Raw genomic sequence first — 17873 nt, forward strand, 5'->3', positions numbered from 1 at the left:
TTGTGTAATTCTATGTTTACCGTATTTGTCCCTGTCAAATTAAAGTTTTCTGTCTCCACTAACTAACAGTGGGTTATGGTCAGACTCCAGACTTCAAAGCATCTCTGTACAAACTTAGTGGCTAATTAAGGCTTGATTCTGTTGTTTAGGAGTCAAATCATCATGTTTAGGAGTCATCAACCATGGCCGGAATAACCGCTATTGCTGCTTTGTACCTTTGTGAAAGTCCCAGATACGTCGGAATACCAACACTGTAGTGTCTGGGCTCTTAACATCATCACAACTCTGATTTTTAATATCCACAGACAGCTCGATCATTTTTTTCCTCCATTTCTGATTGAACAGCGTCAGGACGTCAGTGATGTCAGGAGAATCTCAAAGCTGATAGGCTTTCACACAGCATCATAGCGAATATCCGAATATATTGAATATGCAAAATTCACATTGCAAGTTTGCGTAATTGCGTTGACTTTGTTTGGTGTGAACACACCATAAATGTTAGAGCCTTGACTTGGAAACTTTCTTTCTGTAGAGCAGCTCTACCCCAAAACGCTATGTTTATGTGACTAGACTCTCATCAGCAGCTGTCTGTCTGTCTGAATGTCTGTCTGTCCTGACTGCTTGTGTGTCTGCTGGCTGGGCTTTATGTTGTAACACTCACTTGGGGCTGTAGGTGGCACAGCACCATTGCCTGCTACCAACAATAACACATAACAGCACTGGTTTTCTGGGACAAGGGGTAAAGTTGGTTTATTTGAATTTGACATGTGGGTGTTCTTCTACTAAACAGTCGTTTTGAATGTTACGGTTGTCTGTTAGTCACACACAACACACTCAGAGCCACACAACTCATTTTTAGAATAAACAACCCTGTGAAGATGAGTGTGTGTTTGAAGTGGCTCCTGGAGTATGTGAGTTTATTGCAACTCAACTGTACTAGTCAGGGTCATTTTAATCAACACCATATGTTTTCCCATGCTGTTGACAAATCTGCAGTCCTGCATCAGGACTGTTTTTTACAAGACAGAGGTAGGAGGTAAAGATGAAGGGAAGTGAGAAGAGAGAGAGGTTCATTTACTGTCTTTGAGGTTAAACAACTTCATCACTAATGCAAAGCATTACTGGGTCTGTTTAAGGGGCAAATATTGGTCATTCCCATGTACCATTGACCAAACATAAACACCATGGCACCACTTTAACACATTTCCAGATATACGGTTGGATTGAAAATGTTACTGTTCTCTAAAACCTTCAGAAATAGGTGTAGTTTTTGGGTAATTCCTTCTAAATCAAAGCATAAGTTTGTTTCTAGAGCCACAGTTATGCACATTAAACACATTAAACAGTCTTCTAGAGGGGAAGCCTGTGGTCAGAGGCCTGGCGACCAGTGCTTTATACTAGTATTAAGAGAGTAGAATGCAATGTGAGCACAAGACATTGTTTTAATTTAGCTTTTGTAATTTTGTTGGTGATATCCACTGACGACATTTGAGAAATTCAATTTATATCTGAAGCCGGCTGTAAAAGGGTCGATTAAAATACTTACTATTATAATGTTATAAATTATAATACTACTGTATTCATTCATCATAAAATAGTTTCTTTTTTTATGTATTCTGTATATACTAAGGTTGTAACTAACCTTGACTTTCATTACTTATTAATCTGCCAATTAGTTTCTCAATACATTATATAACGTTAACTGTCAATCAAAATTTCTTAGAGTCAGAGTTAACGTCTTCAGATGTCTTGTTTTGTCTGACCAATGGTTCAAATCCCCCAATACACTTTTCAATTGTAGGAGATGAAGGAAACTAGCAAATATGCATATTTTATTAGCTGGAATCGAAGGATTTCAATCATCAATAATAGTCGAAGCACTTTAGCGATTATTAGAAATGTTGAATCTGTCAAGTCTACCATACACATAACACTCTTGTGATTTTCTTGACTGATTCGAGGTCAGATTGTGCCTCCCGTTGTGATCGCATAGACAACACTCACAGTGTAAAGAGCAGGAATATGGTGGTGAATAAGTCCGTTGATCTATGACTTTCAGTCTATAATAGTGACAGCGTTACAGCAATACAAAGAAAAGATGGAGGGGAAAGGTTTACATTCTTAAATGACCTGTTTGTAAAATGTTAAAGCTTTAGTTGTAAAGACTCATGTCTGGGGAAAAAAGGTTAAATGGGAAAAATAATTTAGGCTGCATCACTGCAGCTTTGAAACTGAGACATGACAGCATGTGTCTGAGCTCTCTGCAGGAGCAAAATGCTTTTAAGAAGCCTGCACCAGTCATCCTGACCCAGCGTCACTGCCGTTTTAAATCAGGATTAGTTATGTAACCAGGATTTATCCCTCTCTTAAACAGGGATCTTGCACAGCTCTCCCTCAAGATACAAGCAGATTGTCCTTTCACACTGCTGCTAGCTTCTCTCACTCTTCTTTCTCTGATTCCCTCACTTTTAGCCCTCCCTGTCTCTATCTTAGCCCTTCATACTGATTGCACAATCGGGCACACATACTGTACAGTTTACACACGGATAACTCAATGCACAAGAGGCGGTCCAGTCTATCACTCATACTCTCATTCAAAAATACTTCCATAAGGGTGTGATGCCACTTGTCTTGCTCAGGATCACCTTGGCATCAGTTTCTTTACCCAGACAAGAAAGCAAAAGGTCCTATTATCTAGATTTAACACCTTCAATTTTTCAGTCACACAACATTTACATAGTTACTGTTGAGGCATGTACTGATTCCAGATTTCAAAATAATTGTTCAGCTACATATTCTTTCAGCAACATAATAGTGTTAAGAGTCAGATGTTCCCAACACAGTTGCAGGAATGAGGTTTATTGTTCTTAATCCAACAGGAAGAATTACCCTCCAGATAATTGATAGATAATTATTTCTATATAATCATAAATACTAAGGTGTATCCCACTGATCTTTGTGGATTAGCAGGAATCACTCCATGTCATTTCAGAGAGGTGAAATATTAAACGTCTAAACATGTATTTAGGTCTCCTCTGTCCGAGCCAGGGTCACATTAGAGCAGGTTTCATTTTAAGTTAAAAAAAAAATCTATCAATGAAATCTTACTGCTCTTTCCTCCAGGCCACCCCCAGTTCCTGGAATAGAGATCAGGTTGCCATGTTGGTGGGAAAGATGCCCTGAGTTAAGACAGAAAATAGCAACAGTAGCCCCTGGTGGCCATGGAAGGAAAGTGCAATAAGCAGCCTCCAACTCTGCTGTACCCTGCAGCCTGTTGGGCTGCTAGAAAGGGCAAAAAAAGTTCCCACATGATTTTGATATACAAAATAAACTACATGTACTTTCAATCAAACTTGAAATGTAGGGAGGGCTGTTAATATCAATAGGTAAAAGAAGGAATGGAACATAACCAAAACTACCAAATCCCAACAATAATAGAGGGCAATACGCAGACCACTCACGCTGACACCAGTTTATGTAGCTTGGTAGTCCATCCAAGCAGGTTCACCGTCCACATGGGCAACAGAGTTGAAGCATCCAGGAGGAGCTGTCCGAAGTGAACTTTGAGCTCGCTCCTTTTTCTCCTAATGTTCTCTTTATAACACACTAATGAGTGCTTTTACCAGCATTTGTATTTGTGTGAGTCTGGCCAGCACTGCAACACACAGTGTCTATTAAGACCTTGTTTATCCTTCTCATTTGTTTTGTTGGTGACATTTTGTTGTTTCACATCCATCCGATGTTCCAGTGTGGTGAGCGTAGGTTGGTTATGATCCATCTGTGATTTGAAGACAACTTGTTGTGTTTTGTGTTGTGTTTGAATCACATAGCCATGCAGCTATTTGGTGCATTAAAGCAGGAAGTTGGGGGTTGGGATGTAAACATGATAGGCCAAATGATTCCTAACCGATACGTTTGTCTTCTTCTTGAGGGTCACAGACGAACCTGAGAGAATCAGCAGATCTCCGGTCACAAGGTGAGCTCACATTTACATTGTTTTCCGACAGCCAACATGGAACAGTAGAATAACCTTACATTTCCTGTTACAGCAGCCAAATTTCAAAAGGTATCTACCAATTTACAGTGCACAGGGATGTCAAAGGTTTTAAGTTTACGCTTCAAGATATACAACCCTATTTCCAAAAAAGTTGGGACGCTGTGTAAAAAAACGGCACAAAAAAATTTAATTGTTTTAAAAAAAATCTAAACAGGCTCATGTTTACCACTCTGCTGCATCACTTCTTCTTTTAACAACACTCTGTAAGCGTTTGGGAACTGAGGAGACCAATGGCTGTCACATTGAAAGTGTTTTCTCATTTTTGCTTGATGTAGGATTTCAGAAAACAATTTCTCAGTTTCAACATTTGATATGTTGTCTTTGTGCTATTTTCACTTAAATATGGGGTTTCAATGTTTTGCAAATCATCACATTCTGTTTCTATTTACGTTTTACAAAGCATCCCAACTCTTTTGGAAATTAGGTTGTAGATGGAGAAGATATTTTGTGTGCTACACATAATTGACGGTGTTACTGCTCTTAATAAAGACTAGTTCAACATTTTGGAAAATGCACTTATTGGTATTCTCGCAGCTAATGATATATGTTGTATCTCGCTTAATCCATTGAGACATGAGTTGAAGAACAGCACTTGGTCATTGTATTGTGGTTCTGTGCCAGGAAATGATCCGTCCCCTGATTAAACAGCACATTAATGTTTATACACTCCTGTTTTTGTACGGATTATACAAACAAGATCATGTTAATTAGTGGTCTTTAAAAGGCACTGGTAAGTAGATTGTTTTCTTAGTACAGAGCCAGGCTAGCTCTTTCCCAATGTATGCTAAGCTAAACTAAGCTAATCTCTAAGTAAATTGCATTTACAAGGATTTGTTGTACACAGTAGACCGTTGTGTACACGTTTTCATTCGTAGGTGTGACTGAGACCTGATGTTTTCAGTTTCTGAACATCAGGGGTCTACATGGAGTCACACTTTCTCATGGGATCCAACATGGAAACTGGATTACGTATCCAGCAGATCCTGACCCGTACTGCTTTTTTGTGTTGTTTTTTTATTATTTAATTTTTCTCTTTCATGTGATGAGGACACAGGGAAATACAGTTAAATAGATTTGGAAGTGCTCATACAGAGACACTCACTTAATGTTCAGTTACACTACATACATTCTTATTGCATACTCAAGAACCAACAACTTCTAAACATCAAGAACTTATAATTACTATAACTGGTGGAACACAACACAACCACCTACTCTATATTCCCCATGTATGAAAGAACAAAAGATTGAATAAAAGAATAAACAATCAGATTCTGAATATTAAATGTGTTTATTCCAAATAGAAATAAAAGACAATTGCCAATATGTTTGCTTATATGTTCTATCTTTACATGGAGAACAATCATACACAATAACGTAAAGAGAGCCAACTCTATTTTTATTGCAGAGACATTGATATAAGAAGCTTAAATGCACAATACTGAAACAGAAATTAACCATGAAAAAACACCTCTTTGACAGTTATCGGTTATATCCCAAAATATCTATGAACAGTCGCAACAAAAGCCTTTACTAAACCTAGATTAAATATAGGTTTGATCTTGTACCCTCATCTTTTTACTGTATGTCTCCAGGGTTATCAGTGTCAGCTAATCCATTTGTCACTAAAGATCATGTGTATTTCCTCCCAGCCTCAGCTGCTTCAACCCAGTCTCTGTCTCAGGTTAAAAACAGCAGGTAAACCAGCGGCACCAGGCTAACTTTGACAGACTGTGGTAGTCCCTGTGGTAGATGACCCCTGCGGGTAGAACCCCCATCTTTGAAACAACAATTTATAATAATAACTTTGATTGTGTCTATCAACAGCTCAGTCCCTGAAACTCTTTACCCCCCAGCAGACTGATGTTCTGAGATCTTTGTGTGTCAGTTGGTGTTAAGTGTCAATGTATCTGTATAGTTTATCAATTATATACTTTTGATTATAAACTCAAAACAAAAGAGAATGTATTGCATTACGGCTGAACTGAATGTCATTTTTTTTCACATTCAAAGCTTCTGTTGAGGTTTTTCAAATGGAGCTTCGAATGTCCGTCGTCATTTTATGACCTCAAAAAAAGTCCTCAAATTTAATAAATTGATTCATTGGATTAAATGTGTTAGTCTCTTTTCAAATTTAATTTACTTTCTTTAATGACTATAACCCATCAGGTTCGTCAACATAAGTAAATGTGGGCAGCTACTGATCCAATAAAGGCATAAGATAATGAAATGATAATCGTGCCCCTTAGGCGTACAGCAACATTACGCTATGACAGAAACAACCCTGGAGTTAATGGACAGGATCACATGAGTCAGAAAACAATCCTACACAGCCACTGGAATCGAATTCTGTGAGAGTAGCCTAATCTTTATCTGCAACTGTGCAGAAGTACCAGGTTTAAACCAGATTAAAAAATAAACCTGTGTGGTCAAATATTGAGAATTTGAATTGCAACATTATGAAGTTGTGAACTATTCGATCCAGCCCTAATTTACACATCCCTGTGGTGTATCTGTGACTTAGGTTAATATGTAGAGATGTAAAAATCCAATAATGTATGATATTAATCCTTTTTCTTCTCCTCCCCCTTTCCCTAACCACTCATACATTCACATTCATACAACCACACTTTTATTGCCTACGCTTCATCACACATCCATCTCACTTACACTCAAATAAATATTCATTTCCATTTATCCATGCTCCTACATTCATATCTGATCTCCTGTCCTCACACCTCCTTTCCTTTATTTTTGCTATCCAAACCTTTAACTCCTCCAACTCTCCTGCTGAAAACATCCCATATAAACTCTACCCCTGTGCTTTTTAAAAAAAAAATCTTCCTACCTTTCTCTATCCTATCTCTATTTGCATCGCCCCTTCCCTTCCTCCCCTTCCAGTCGCCATCTATCTGGGCATCAGAAAGCGGCCGAGCCCCGGACCCCCCGATGCGGCTGGGATGTGAGGGTGCGGAGCCCCCGCGACCCGGCCGAGGTGGTACTAGCGCTGCGTGAAGCGGCACAGGGCTGCGGCTGCCAGGTCCATCTGGCCGGGCCTTTCCTACTGTCCTGCACCCATGGAGCAGCCGGCGCCCGCGTTGCCTTCGAGGCCGAGGTCTGCCAGCTGCCCAGCGGGCTGGGCCAGAGCAGCGGTGTGAGGTTTAAGCGCCTGTGGGGGGCACCATTAGCCTTTAGAGACATCGCCACCAAAGTGTCCAAGGAGCTGGAGCTCTGAGGGCGACAGGAGGCGCGGCAGATTGATAGCAGACAGGACAGGTTGAGGGATGAGGAGGAGGAGGAACATTGAGGGAAGAAACGTTTCCTTCTCCTCTTCCTCCCTAGGCTCCCCACCTCATCTGATGCGGCTAGCGATGCCTCGCCTCCGCCAAAGACCCTCTTCTTCTGATGCCACCAGTAACAGACAAACAGATGCATAGAAACGGATAGACCGCCATCGGCAGACTTACGATGACCCTTGACCTTGGAGCTGTCAGTGACCTACGACCCCTGCTTGAAACACACCACCCCATCCATATTACGTGAGCCCATGGAGTCAGGTTTTTCTTTCACAATTTCATGTTTGATGATGAGGATGTTGGTGAGAATGATGGAGATTGATGAATTTGTTGTTGATGACATTGTTATTCCTATTGTATCATATGTGTTGTTATCATTCCTTTTTAAAAAGCTGCTATTTAAAGAAATGTTTTAATTTTTGTGGATTAAGTTTATTTTCTTTCTTTAAAGCTTTTAAAAATGGGCAAAGGTTTGACATCTGTTGTCTTTCTCTGAAGCAGACGTCACATATTTCAGAAGTGAGGTTGCAGTCTGACCTCCGGCCTCTAGAGGGAGACATGCAGAAATGCAGAGACTTGTGACTGAATGAAGCATTGCAGCCTTTCTGCTCATCCATTGATAACGCCCATCTACTGCTCTGTTGGGATTTAGATGTTTGTTTGTACCATTTGAGGTAAAATGTTGCCTCTCTGTCTGCTACTCATACCGAATGTCTGCGTATTGATAGCTGGCAGGAGAGCTGCTTCCAGAGGAGCAAAGCTGCCTGATAACACAGGACCCAACTGATATGTTGTACTTGATAACCTGATCATTGGAGCTTACACTCTGCTCCTTACATATACACACAATCACCCAATGTTTGGTACCATACTTATTTTATTAACCAACAAATGGCATTTTGTTGGTTTAACGGGCAAAGTAGAATTTATTTCCACAAAATAACTGGATCTCTGCGATTTTAGTTTTTAAAAGAAAACAGGATGTTCTTATTTTACAGGAGTTTCTGATCTAGAATTGGATGTACCGGGAAGAAAAAAAACACTCTAAAAAACGGCTTTGCCAGCTAATTAGACTGCATTATTCTGAACCCAATACTGATTTTACTGTTAGTTGCGTTAAAAAAAAGTTCAACATTTAACTGAACACATTTTTTCCCCACCACCTATTAAATGCTTTCCGTGCCCAGAAAGCTAATAAATCTGATGACAAATGGTTAAAAATCATTTTAAAAAGCTTGACAAATTATTGTATTAATAACTGGTCAAATAGCATGGCTTTTTTCAATGGTCCCCATTTTTATCTGACGTGATGGAAATTTAACAAAAAACAAGAAACTTCACTCTTTCCCTGCGAGGCCAGTGCAGACATGAAACTGTAACTGTTACTTGTTGCATTCAATACAGTTGAAAGTTGAACAGCCACAGATTTGAACCCCAGCGAAGGCAGTGCATTTTAAAAGACTTTTTCACTCACACATGATTACATTAGCTAGAGTCAATATAAGAAATGGGGTTTTACTGGTAGCACTTAACAATATCCCAATCTGTCAGAGCGCCAACGCCATTGCATTCCTCAAATTTAGTGCAATACAGCCACAAAGCCAAGAACCTAGACTTGAATAAGCATCGTCTCGAAAGGGCGTCTTGTTTTTCATTTTTGATATTGCTGATATGCTGTTAAAATTCATTGAGCACTTTTGTTTTGCTTTTTAGACAGGATAATACTGTACTGGGAGAGTTTTGAATTTATCTGTATTTTATTTTTAATTTGTTATAAAAAGTCTCACACATTTGAAGGGATATTTCAGATTTTTTTAAGTGCGGTTGCATGAAGTACTTCTCCATAGTCAGTCTGCTCTACAGTAGATGTTGGTCGACACGCCTCCAGACAAGAGGACAGACATGGGGGTTAAGAAATGTACTACTGTGGATGAGGGCAGCAGATAAATGTATTTTGGAATCTAAAAAAATCAATATCAGTTTCAAGTGTACCATATATTTAGAAGATTTTCACCACTTTACCTTGACCTCAGACAGCCCTGTTTGAGTTCACAAAGAGGCAACTGAAGATTGTATGTATGCTCTCATCAAAGCCACCAGACTGACAAAAACATTAATTTTACCTCGCAGAATCCGGGAGTTGCTGGTCCATCGCTGCCTCGACCAGTTAATTTGTGCTGTTGTGTGACTTTGGGTGTTCTGGTTTGTTCAGATTCACCAAAGTCACACAGTTACACAAACTAACTGAGCTAATGTGGATCCAAATAAATAGTAAAATATAGTTCCCCGTCGGAAAGGGGAGAAAATATTCTAAATATAGAGTAAGTTTAAACAAGTAGTGTTATTTTCGTTGTCTTAGGGCGCTCTCACACTGTCGTTCTGTACCGGGCCAAAACCGTTTTTCAGCTCAAGCCTAGTACATTTAAGCAGTGTGAGTGCACCCGTTCCGCGCATAACCGCCCACGGCCCGCTTGAAAGAGGTGGGCTTTAGCAGAGCCGTTTGCACATGTACGAGCACGAGCGTGCGCACGTGTACAAGCACGAGCCCTACGCGGTAGCGGTATGTGCGCCTGTTCGGACATAGAAAATAGAAGGACGGACCATGCGTGGACATTTAACAACAACAACAACAACAATGGCGGCGAAAGGTTCACGTTGGTGTGATGCGGAGGTGGAGTGTTTACTGCAGATTTGGTCGGATGAAAATATTCAAAAAACAGTCGACAAGACGCACAAAAACTCTGAGGTCTATGGAAAGATTTGTAAACAAAGCCACACACACGCGATCAATGCGTGTGACGTGTTACGGCGTGATGGCGTGTGGACAGCAAGAAGCATTGGCCGGCCCTGGCAGTGTGAGTACAAACAGGGCTGGGGCGCGGGGGGAGAGGGAGGGGGGACAAGTATCCAAAAGCCTGGGTCGCGTGCAGAAGGACAGTGTGAGTGCGCCCTTAAATGTGGTAATGTTAGCTGCTTGCCCTGTCCACAGCAGTCCATTTCTTAGCTTCTGTCTCTGTCCTCCTGATTACTGTATGGTTAAGGAACTCATACAACCACATTTCAAAATATATGAACTATTCCTTTAAATCCCACTGAAGTGAATAGTTGACATTGTGAATGCCCTTCTTTCCTTGACTTCTATTTACCTCTTGGCATCATTCACGTCCTTCAGTTAAAGCAGCTGGAGTGATGGCTTCATGTCTCCAGGTAGAGGAGCCACACGGTCATGTAAAGGAGACTGAGGAACAAATGTTCCAAATGGTAACCTTTCTCCGTAACCTTTTGTCAGATTTAACAGTTCTCTTTCACCCACTCACATTTATTTTGAGTTCTTAACCTCACCAACACTTCTGATATGTAAACTTTTAAAATGGTAGACTTTACCCTCGGTCAACCAATCAGGCTGCAGCCCTGCTGGGATTCCAGTATTACTGTGAGAGGTGTATGACCGTTAACCAATCAGACCCCTGCCTCATTAAGCCACTGTATAATTTCAAAGCATGCAAGGTGACGAGGAAGTGGTTTATGAGACCTCAACTGAGAAATTTGATTTTCTTCTCTGAAATCACTTTGCTGCTGATAACAGAACAAAGCTAGCAGAGTGCTCCAGTCATCATATATTGACACTGACGACTCCAAAATCAAAAGGTTGTTGTACTTGTATTGTAACTCTATAAAGCCAAGCAATTCTAAGTTCTAATGGGAGATTTCCGCTGCAGCTGGTATCCATCACTGTCTGAAAATGTGAAGCTGTGATTTAGGGCTAGTTTTTGCATTTTTTCTTCTTTTTGTTTGTGTACAACTGGGCCTCACTCTCTGAACCTGCTCCGTAGATACAGTTAGGGCCATGCTTTAAGGCTACAGTTCTGTTGTATAGTGTGTTTGAAGCTGTCGCTGTTATCAAGAAAACTTAACTTATGGGCTGAAATTACAGAAACGATCGAGCTGCAATCCTGCATGTCTCCTAGGAAATAATGTGTGACACAAAAATAAAGACTTTCAACCTCTTTCATATTTTGTGTCTATTTCATTTTCTCAGGTATGGATGTAATGTCTGTGAAATTTCTTTGTGTTATTCTTAGTGTGTGTGTGCCTGTGCGCATGTGTCTGGTGAAGGCTAACATTATTTTTTAAGGTGTTTAGGTGTACTTGTACCCATATTGTAAAAGTATACAGTATCAGTTCATCTGATGCAGTCTGAGTATTTGCAGGAGGTCCATGTGTTTTACTCATAAAGAAAACATGAGAGAGAAGGTTTGATTGCTACATGGGGCATAGTTTTATTGTCCAGTAATAATTTACAATCAAAAAAATATTTTTCTGATACATAGCCGTGGCCAGACTATGCATGGATTGATCCCAGGATGTTACAGAGAAGATGGGGAGATGATTAAAGTGACAGAAAGTTAGGAAAGAGTAAGGTAAGAAAGGAAGGAGCAGAGAGAAAAGTGGAGTGTCTTCTTGATGGAAAAGAAGTAAGCAGAAGTAGCCAGTTGGCCGAAACCAGTAAAATAACTTTACAACCAGGCTACTCCTAAATCTTTTATAATGTAAAAAAATAAACACAGACAGTCATTCAGTCACTGGTTGACTGTCCACTTTACTTCTGGGCGGGGATCATGCCATCGATGGACTCTCCCTTCTCAAGCTTCTTCTCCATCTCAACCATCAGCTTGACACCATCAACCACCAGCTGGACCTGATCCACCTCGGAGGAGCCCAGACGGTCAGCGTTGGAGATGTCGAACACACCACCCACGGAGGCTGTGTCCACACCACCTGTAGGGGAAAGGCGGGGAGAAAAATGAGTCCTTTTCCTGCAAAGTGGAAGCATGCTGTCCTCCAAAAAAGTCCCTGAGACTAAGATGGCATTGATGATAGAAGCTACACATGGCTGCTAGACTTACTCAATCATATGTCCTGTACAGTCATTGAGATGCAGCGGGAAAACAATTCAAACTGACAACTTCCTGAAAATTTCTGTTGCTGGATATTTTAGTGAAAATGAGCCATTAGGTAAAAGAGGGGGGAGATAAATACAAAGTACTATATTTTAGAAGGCATATTAAATCTTAAACTCTTAATCCCCCCCCCCCCCCCCCCCCTTGCAGCTGTGTTCAATTTAAAAACTTCAGCTCTTGAGCTCCTCTGAAAATAACTTGTCACTAGCTTTGAGACCGATCCATTTAACCTTTTTAGTGTTTTCAGTTTTTAGTACCTGTGCCACGCTTCTGCAGACGCAGCCTGGTCAGGATCTCCTCGAACTTGGCGTGTGTGCTGAGCTTGGGCAGCTTGACGTGCACACCACCGCGCAGGCCAGTTCCCAGGTTGGAGGGGCAGGTCAGGATGTAACCCAGATGCTCGTTCCACATGAAGCCGTGGTTGTGCTTCTTGAAGATCTCCTCAATCTTAACAGTGAAGGAGAAAGTGAAATTAATAATGCATGATGATTAAAATATAACTAGATAAGACCACTAAAAAAGGGTTATTTACATCATTAACATAATAATACAGATTAGAAAGAAAACAAAAAAGTTATTTTGCTCTCAGGAGGGGAATAGGCTTTAACTCTTGCACCCAGTTAAATAGTGCAGACTGATGTGGCATGCATGTTTCTGTGATTTACCTTCTGCAGGCCAACACAGAAGCGTCTGAAGACCTCCTTCATGTTGCCTCCCAGCTGCATGGAGATGACACGCAGGTGATCCTCCTCGTTCACCCAGACCAGGAAGGTCTTGTTGTCGTTGTGCCTGGAGGAAGAAGATCCAGCTCAGTTTCGCTTGACTTACATAGGAAAAAATGTTTATGAGCCAGTTATTTGATGCAACATTGTTGTATGAATACACTTTGGTAGAAATGTTTGTCAAAGTGCCTCACAGACAGTGAGTGCTACAGTAAGTCCTAGTTTCAGGATGTAAGCCATAACCCTGTACATGGGAATGATCTGAGTTGCACAGTGGCGAATTTACAGGATGTCAAGCCAACTGTAAGGGGCAGTGTTTGCTGCAGCTGCACACACACTGTGCTTTTGTGTTCGTGACACACTTAAACAGCTGTTTGAAAACAGAAATAATCAGGATTTTCATATTAGGGCTTTGGGAGAACTACACAGATGGTGGAAGTTTTAAGGGTTGGTTTAGTAAAGAGCGGATCGGAGATTTTAGCTCAGAGGGTGGTCGTTTGTTTAATATTTATTTTCTGCGTTTATATAGGCGCACACAATCTGCTTTTACACAAAAAGGGGGAATAGTAATAGAGTATAACCTGTAATCAAATTTTTTATTACATTTCCATTCTGTGTGTCTCACCAGATGCCTCTGCCATCGGGCCAGTCACGGGCCATACCAGCACAGGTCAGCAGGGGGGACACGGGCTTGTCGAACAGGAAGTGATCATTGATCAGCTGCTCCTGCTCAGCGTCGGTCATGCCGCTCAGTGGGTAGTACTTTCCCTTGAACTCACCCTCGAGACTTGCCAGGGCTGAGAGGAAAGAACCAAGGAAGGTGGACAGAGGAAAGGAGTCAGTGTCTGACAGGTGCGTCCTTCAAACATGACACTGATAGATTGGTATTATTGTCATTAGGTTGACATTTACCCTCAATGGACAGCTTCTCAATGCCTCTGCGCTCTCCACGACTGTTGTGGGGGGGCAGGGTGAATCCCTTGATGCTGCGGCCGGTACGGACACGGCTGGACAGCACGTAGTTGGGGTCCAGGTCGTCACCACCCTGAGAGAAGATGGCAGGACAGAAAAGCAGACACATTATTAATGTATTGTAACAATTAGGCCTAATTCACCAACCATTCTGAAGAAGACACCAGACAACCCGTTTTCACAAAGATTCTGACTTCCACCAGTGTTTTCTAATTTGGGATTTGTTCCTCCATGAGGACAGAATCTACACACACTCAAGAGCTCTCTTAAACACAGGTTTGAGCAGAAATAATTTGTTATTGCGTTTTTGTTTTGTTTTTTAAATTTAATACAATAATACAATTATATTTTCATGAATATATATATTGATATGTTAAATTGAAGGCCATTCATTTGGTGTTGAAGCTTGAATCAGTGCGTATCTTTAACAATACCACCATGCAAGTCTTGACTGCTCACCTTCAGGTTCTCGAAGTTCAGGTCGGTCTTGTGCTTGTCGGTGGGCTTGTATCCACTGTGACGGTCAGAGATGATGGGGTCCAGCAGTTCCTTGAACACCTCATAGGACTCCTCATCACCAGCAACGCAGCCAACGGTCATGATGAAGGGGTGACCTTGGGGACAAGAGGAAGGAAGAGGAAGTTGGTAACATTGCTAGATAATTGAACTTTAAAGATTGTTAATGTATGGAGGGATACTGATGCCCCTGTACCACCATGTGACAAGAGATTCCTGGACATAACTAACAAACAGAATTTAAGCCCTGATCCCTCCAAAATCCAGAAAAAACTCTGTGTTACCATAGAGGTACTGATGGATGCTAGTATTTTCTACATAAAATGTTTTTATCAATTGTTTTATGTCTCTTTAAACCCTATCCTTGCTTGTGTGGTTTCATCTCTATGCAGATGACATGCTCCTTCTTACCAGGGTTGTCAACACCAGTTTGGATGATGTCATCCACGGTGAAGCCGCTGGGGGTGGACTTTCCCCTCAGCTTGGTGTAGATGTCCTTGGTCAGCACCTGTACAGCAGATGACACCCAATGCAGGTCAGTGATTACAGTGACATGGTTTCCTCTGTCTTTTGAATTGTGCTGTGTGACAGTGAAGTATCTTAGCGCTCAAAGAAACGTATGGTTTCAAAAGCAACAATGAATACATTTACATGCACACTAATATTCCACTGTTATTCTCAATATGACAATAATCAGAATTTGATGTGGGTCATATAAGCAGCATATTCTGTTTGGACATTCAGAACAAGGCTTCTTTCTGAATGTAGGACTTTCCAATTAAGACATTAATACGCTGGTATTATTCAGGTTTCAGGAGCATTCTTTGGATATGTCTACAGCATATTCGGAATATGCATCTTTACCGCAGATTGCAACAGTCTACAGCCTCTTGCCCGTTTGGGGCTTGCAGTCAGCTCTGTGTGTTTCTGTGGTTGTTTTCCACAAACAAACTACCCAACAGCTGGCAAGGCTGAGGTAGGGATGCCCCAAAGAAAAGCCATATTTTTACATTATGACTTGGATATTAACATGCTTTTGAATATATGCAAACAACAGCTGCATGTAAGAGGAGATATTCGTGGGATATTCATTTGCCATGTAAACAGCTTAGTAGGAATATTGTCTTTTTAGGAAGGAGGCAAACCCCATAATATTGTGTGTATGTAAACATAGTGATTTAATTTGTTTTAATTTTAAGTGAAATTTTGGAATGTGCACAGAAAGGTTTTGCCTTTCTGTGCAGCCATGTCAAACTTTAAGGTGTTGGTTCCCGTGTAGGATGTGTGCTTTGGTTATGTGGCTAACTAGACAATGTCAGAGTAGATTTTTTACCTTGGCCATGTGGTTGTTGTGCAGGGACAGATCGGGGAACTCCTCGTCCACGGAGAACTTCATTTTGTAGTCGTTGTGACAGTTCTTCGTCATGGCTGCGATTCTTACTCCACCTGAGAAGAGATGAGAAAAAGGGAGAGGAGGTGTCATTTCTCAGCCTCAGTCCGTATGCCCGTATGTAAGAGAGTTGTTTCATAGACTCAGGTCTGTGCAGTATTCACACACTTTTTCCCTTATTTTGTTAATTCAGAAGAATATTCTAGAAGCAGCCTTAAAAGTTTTGTTTTTGTTGTTTTACTTTTACTTTGAAACACAGCATAGTGGCCAGTGAATACCAGATTTCTTTTCAGGTATTTCTCCTAGTTTTTCAAGTGCCTTTTCGATTAGTCTTCTGGTGAAGAGGAGACACCTTCTCATTCTTTCTCTCTCTCTCTCTCTCTCTCTCCCTCTCTCCCTTACTGTCAGCTATTTTCTCTCTCCTGGCTGCCTGCCTCTCTGCCTGTTTCCCCTCCCAACTAAGATTATTAATAGTGTGTCCGTGCCCCCCTCTTGTCCTGCACCCCTCCCATCTCTGCGGGTTTCTACAGTCTCTAGAACATTGTGATGAATGCTTTTCTCTTCTTTCACCCACATTCAGTCTCAGACTAATGCAAGATTATCTGACGAGCAACGCTACAACACAAAAAAGTACTTTGTTGTCAGATGCAATAAAACATTGAAATAAATCGACATGGTCAAAACTGAAGATAGCACAAAAAGGCTAATGCTTAAAAAAGGGTTTTATCTAGTAGTATTTGGCCTTCTCTTTGTTTTTATCTTGATACATAGTTTAGTTTTTATGTTTTTATTACAATGGAATTTTTCCTTTTACATTTGAAATGAACTGGAAATAAAGAAATACTACCCTAACACTCAACTTAATGATCTAGAGCTTAAGCACGAATGGCTTTAATAAAAATGTCTAAATGCAGAGCTGTAATGGACAGAGCTGCAGCTGCAGAGTCAGTCAGTTTGGACCGATAGCTGATCTCTCTCCATCAGACAGATGGAGGTCAAAGCTCCGTCAGTTGCTTGAAGTGTAGTTGACTGATGACACCTGGTGCACTGAAAGGTCAAAGCATTGCATGCCTCACAGATGGCTCCACAAGTTCCATGACTAATTCAAGCGCTTGTAAACTATTCAAAGACAAGTCTGCCCTGCTGGCGTCAGCAACAACTGACAGTCACTACAGTTTCAGTGACCCTTCACTGCTGTACACTTAACTATCCCGTTATCATCAGCAGACTAGTGCAGACTAGTGCTACCGATATCCAAGAAACCAGCGGCATCAAGTCTTTCAAAGAGATGTTTCACTACAGTGTGCACTGATAAAAGAACGAATCAGAGTAGATTTTAGTAGTTTCCATATCAGGAAAAAAAATGTGCAAAGCTTTAGAGGGATCCAAGACAAAAATGTGAGAAGAGAAAAAGTTTTCATCGCTCCAGAGTTCACCAATAGAGGAAACTGCTTTGCAGATATTTGGTTAAAAATGTTTCCCTTTCTTAGAGCAATTTTGTTTTGGGTGGTTTGCTCAGGGAGAGCTTTCTGTCCATACTTAGAAAATCACTGATTTATCAAAAAGGCTTTTTACCTGCTTAGGAGAAAAGAAGAAGGTAACAGATCCTGGGATCAGATCCTGTTCACCAATTGTAGGGGTTGCCCAACTCTGCCAGGTGATGGGCTTAAGCATTTATACTCAGACCTCTGTCCCTATTGGCTGAATAGACTCAGGGTTCCCTCATTTGATTGGTCACAGGGGGTCTTCTGTGCCCGGGTGAGTTTCTAAAAGGCAAGAAGGAACACCACACACCACTCGAAACGAGAGACAAGAAACAGCTGCAGCCGCTCGGTCCAACCTTTCACCTCCTGCCTGGTCGTGGCTGCTAGCTGTACCAGAACAGAACAGGGGTGGACAGCAGTGTAGCACATGGACCCTCATACATCTATGAATTAAATGTATTTGCTGTCATTATTG

General features: G+C 41.1%; 2 protein-coding genes across 4 annotated transcripts in view; one reads left to right on the forward strand and one right to left on the reverse strand.

Annotated features, from left to right (window-relative positions):
* mark4b (MAP/microtubule affinity-regulating kinase 4b) overlaps positions 1–11351 on the forward strand; it is a 63342-nt gene extending 51991 nt beyond the window's left edge. The window contains exons 16-18 of one of the 3 annotated variants that reach the window (XR_014593210.1): positions 3932–3976; positions 6959–7596; positions 7855–11351. Coding sequence is in view for 2 of the 3 variants with exons in the window: in XM_083913908.1 (XP_083770034.1) it covers positions 3932–3976; positions 6959–7292 (379 nt within the window). In the remaining variant the exon portion in view is untranslated. Of the gene's footprint in view, positions 1–3931; positions 3977–6958 lie in introns of all 3 variants that reach the window. The other 2 variants (XM_083913908.1, XM_083913909.1) reach the window with 2 other exon arrangements.
* Positions 11352–11608: 257 nt separating this feature from the next.
* Positions 11609–17604, reverse strand: ckmb (creatine kinase, muscle b). The gene is made up of 9 exons (XM_083913686.1): positions 17490–17604; positions 15858–15970; positions 14936–15032; positions 14468–14622; positions 13949–14081; positions 13662–13833; positions 12980–13103; positions 12572–12761; positions 11609–12132 (listed from the first exon to the last, which is right to left on the reverse strand). Exons 2-9 carry the CDS (start codon positions 15948–15950, stop codon positions 11954–11956), a joined length of 1143 nt encoding a protein of 380 aa, XP_083769812.1. The 5' UTR covers positions 15951–15970; positions 17490–17604; the 3' UTR covers positions 11609–11953.
* Between the last annotated feature and the right edge of the window lie 269 nt (positions 17605–17873).

Source organism: Echiichthys vipera (assembly GCF_963691815.1).
Source record: "Echiichthys vipera genome assembly, chromosome: 5".
NCBI lineage: Eukaryota > Metazoa > Chordata > Actinopteri > Perciformes > Trachinidae > Echiichthys > Echiichthys vipera.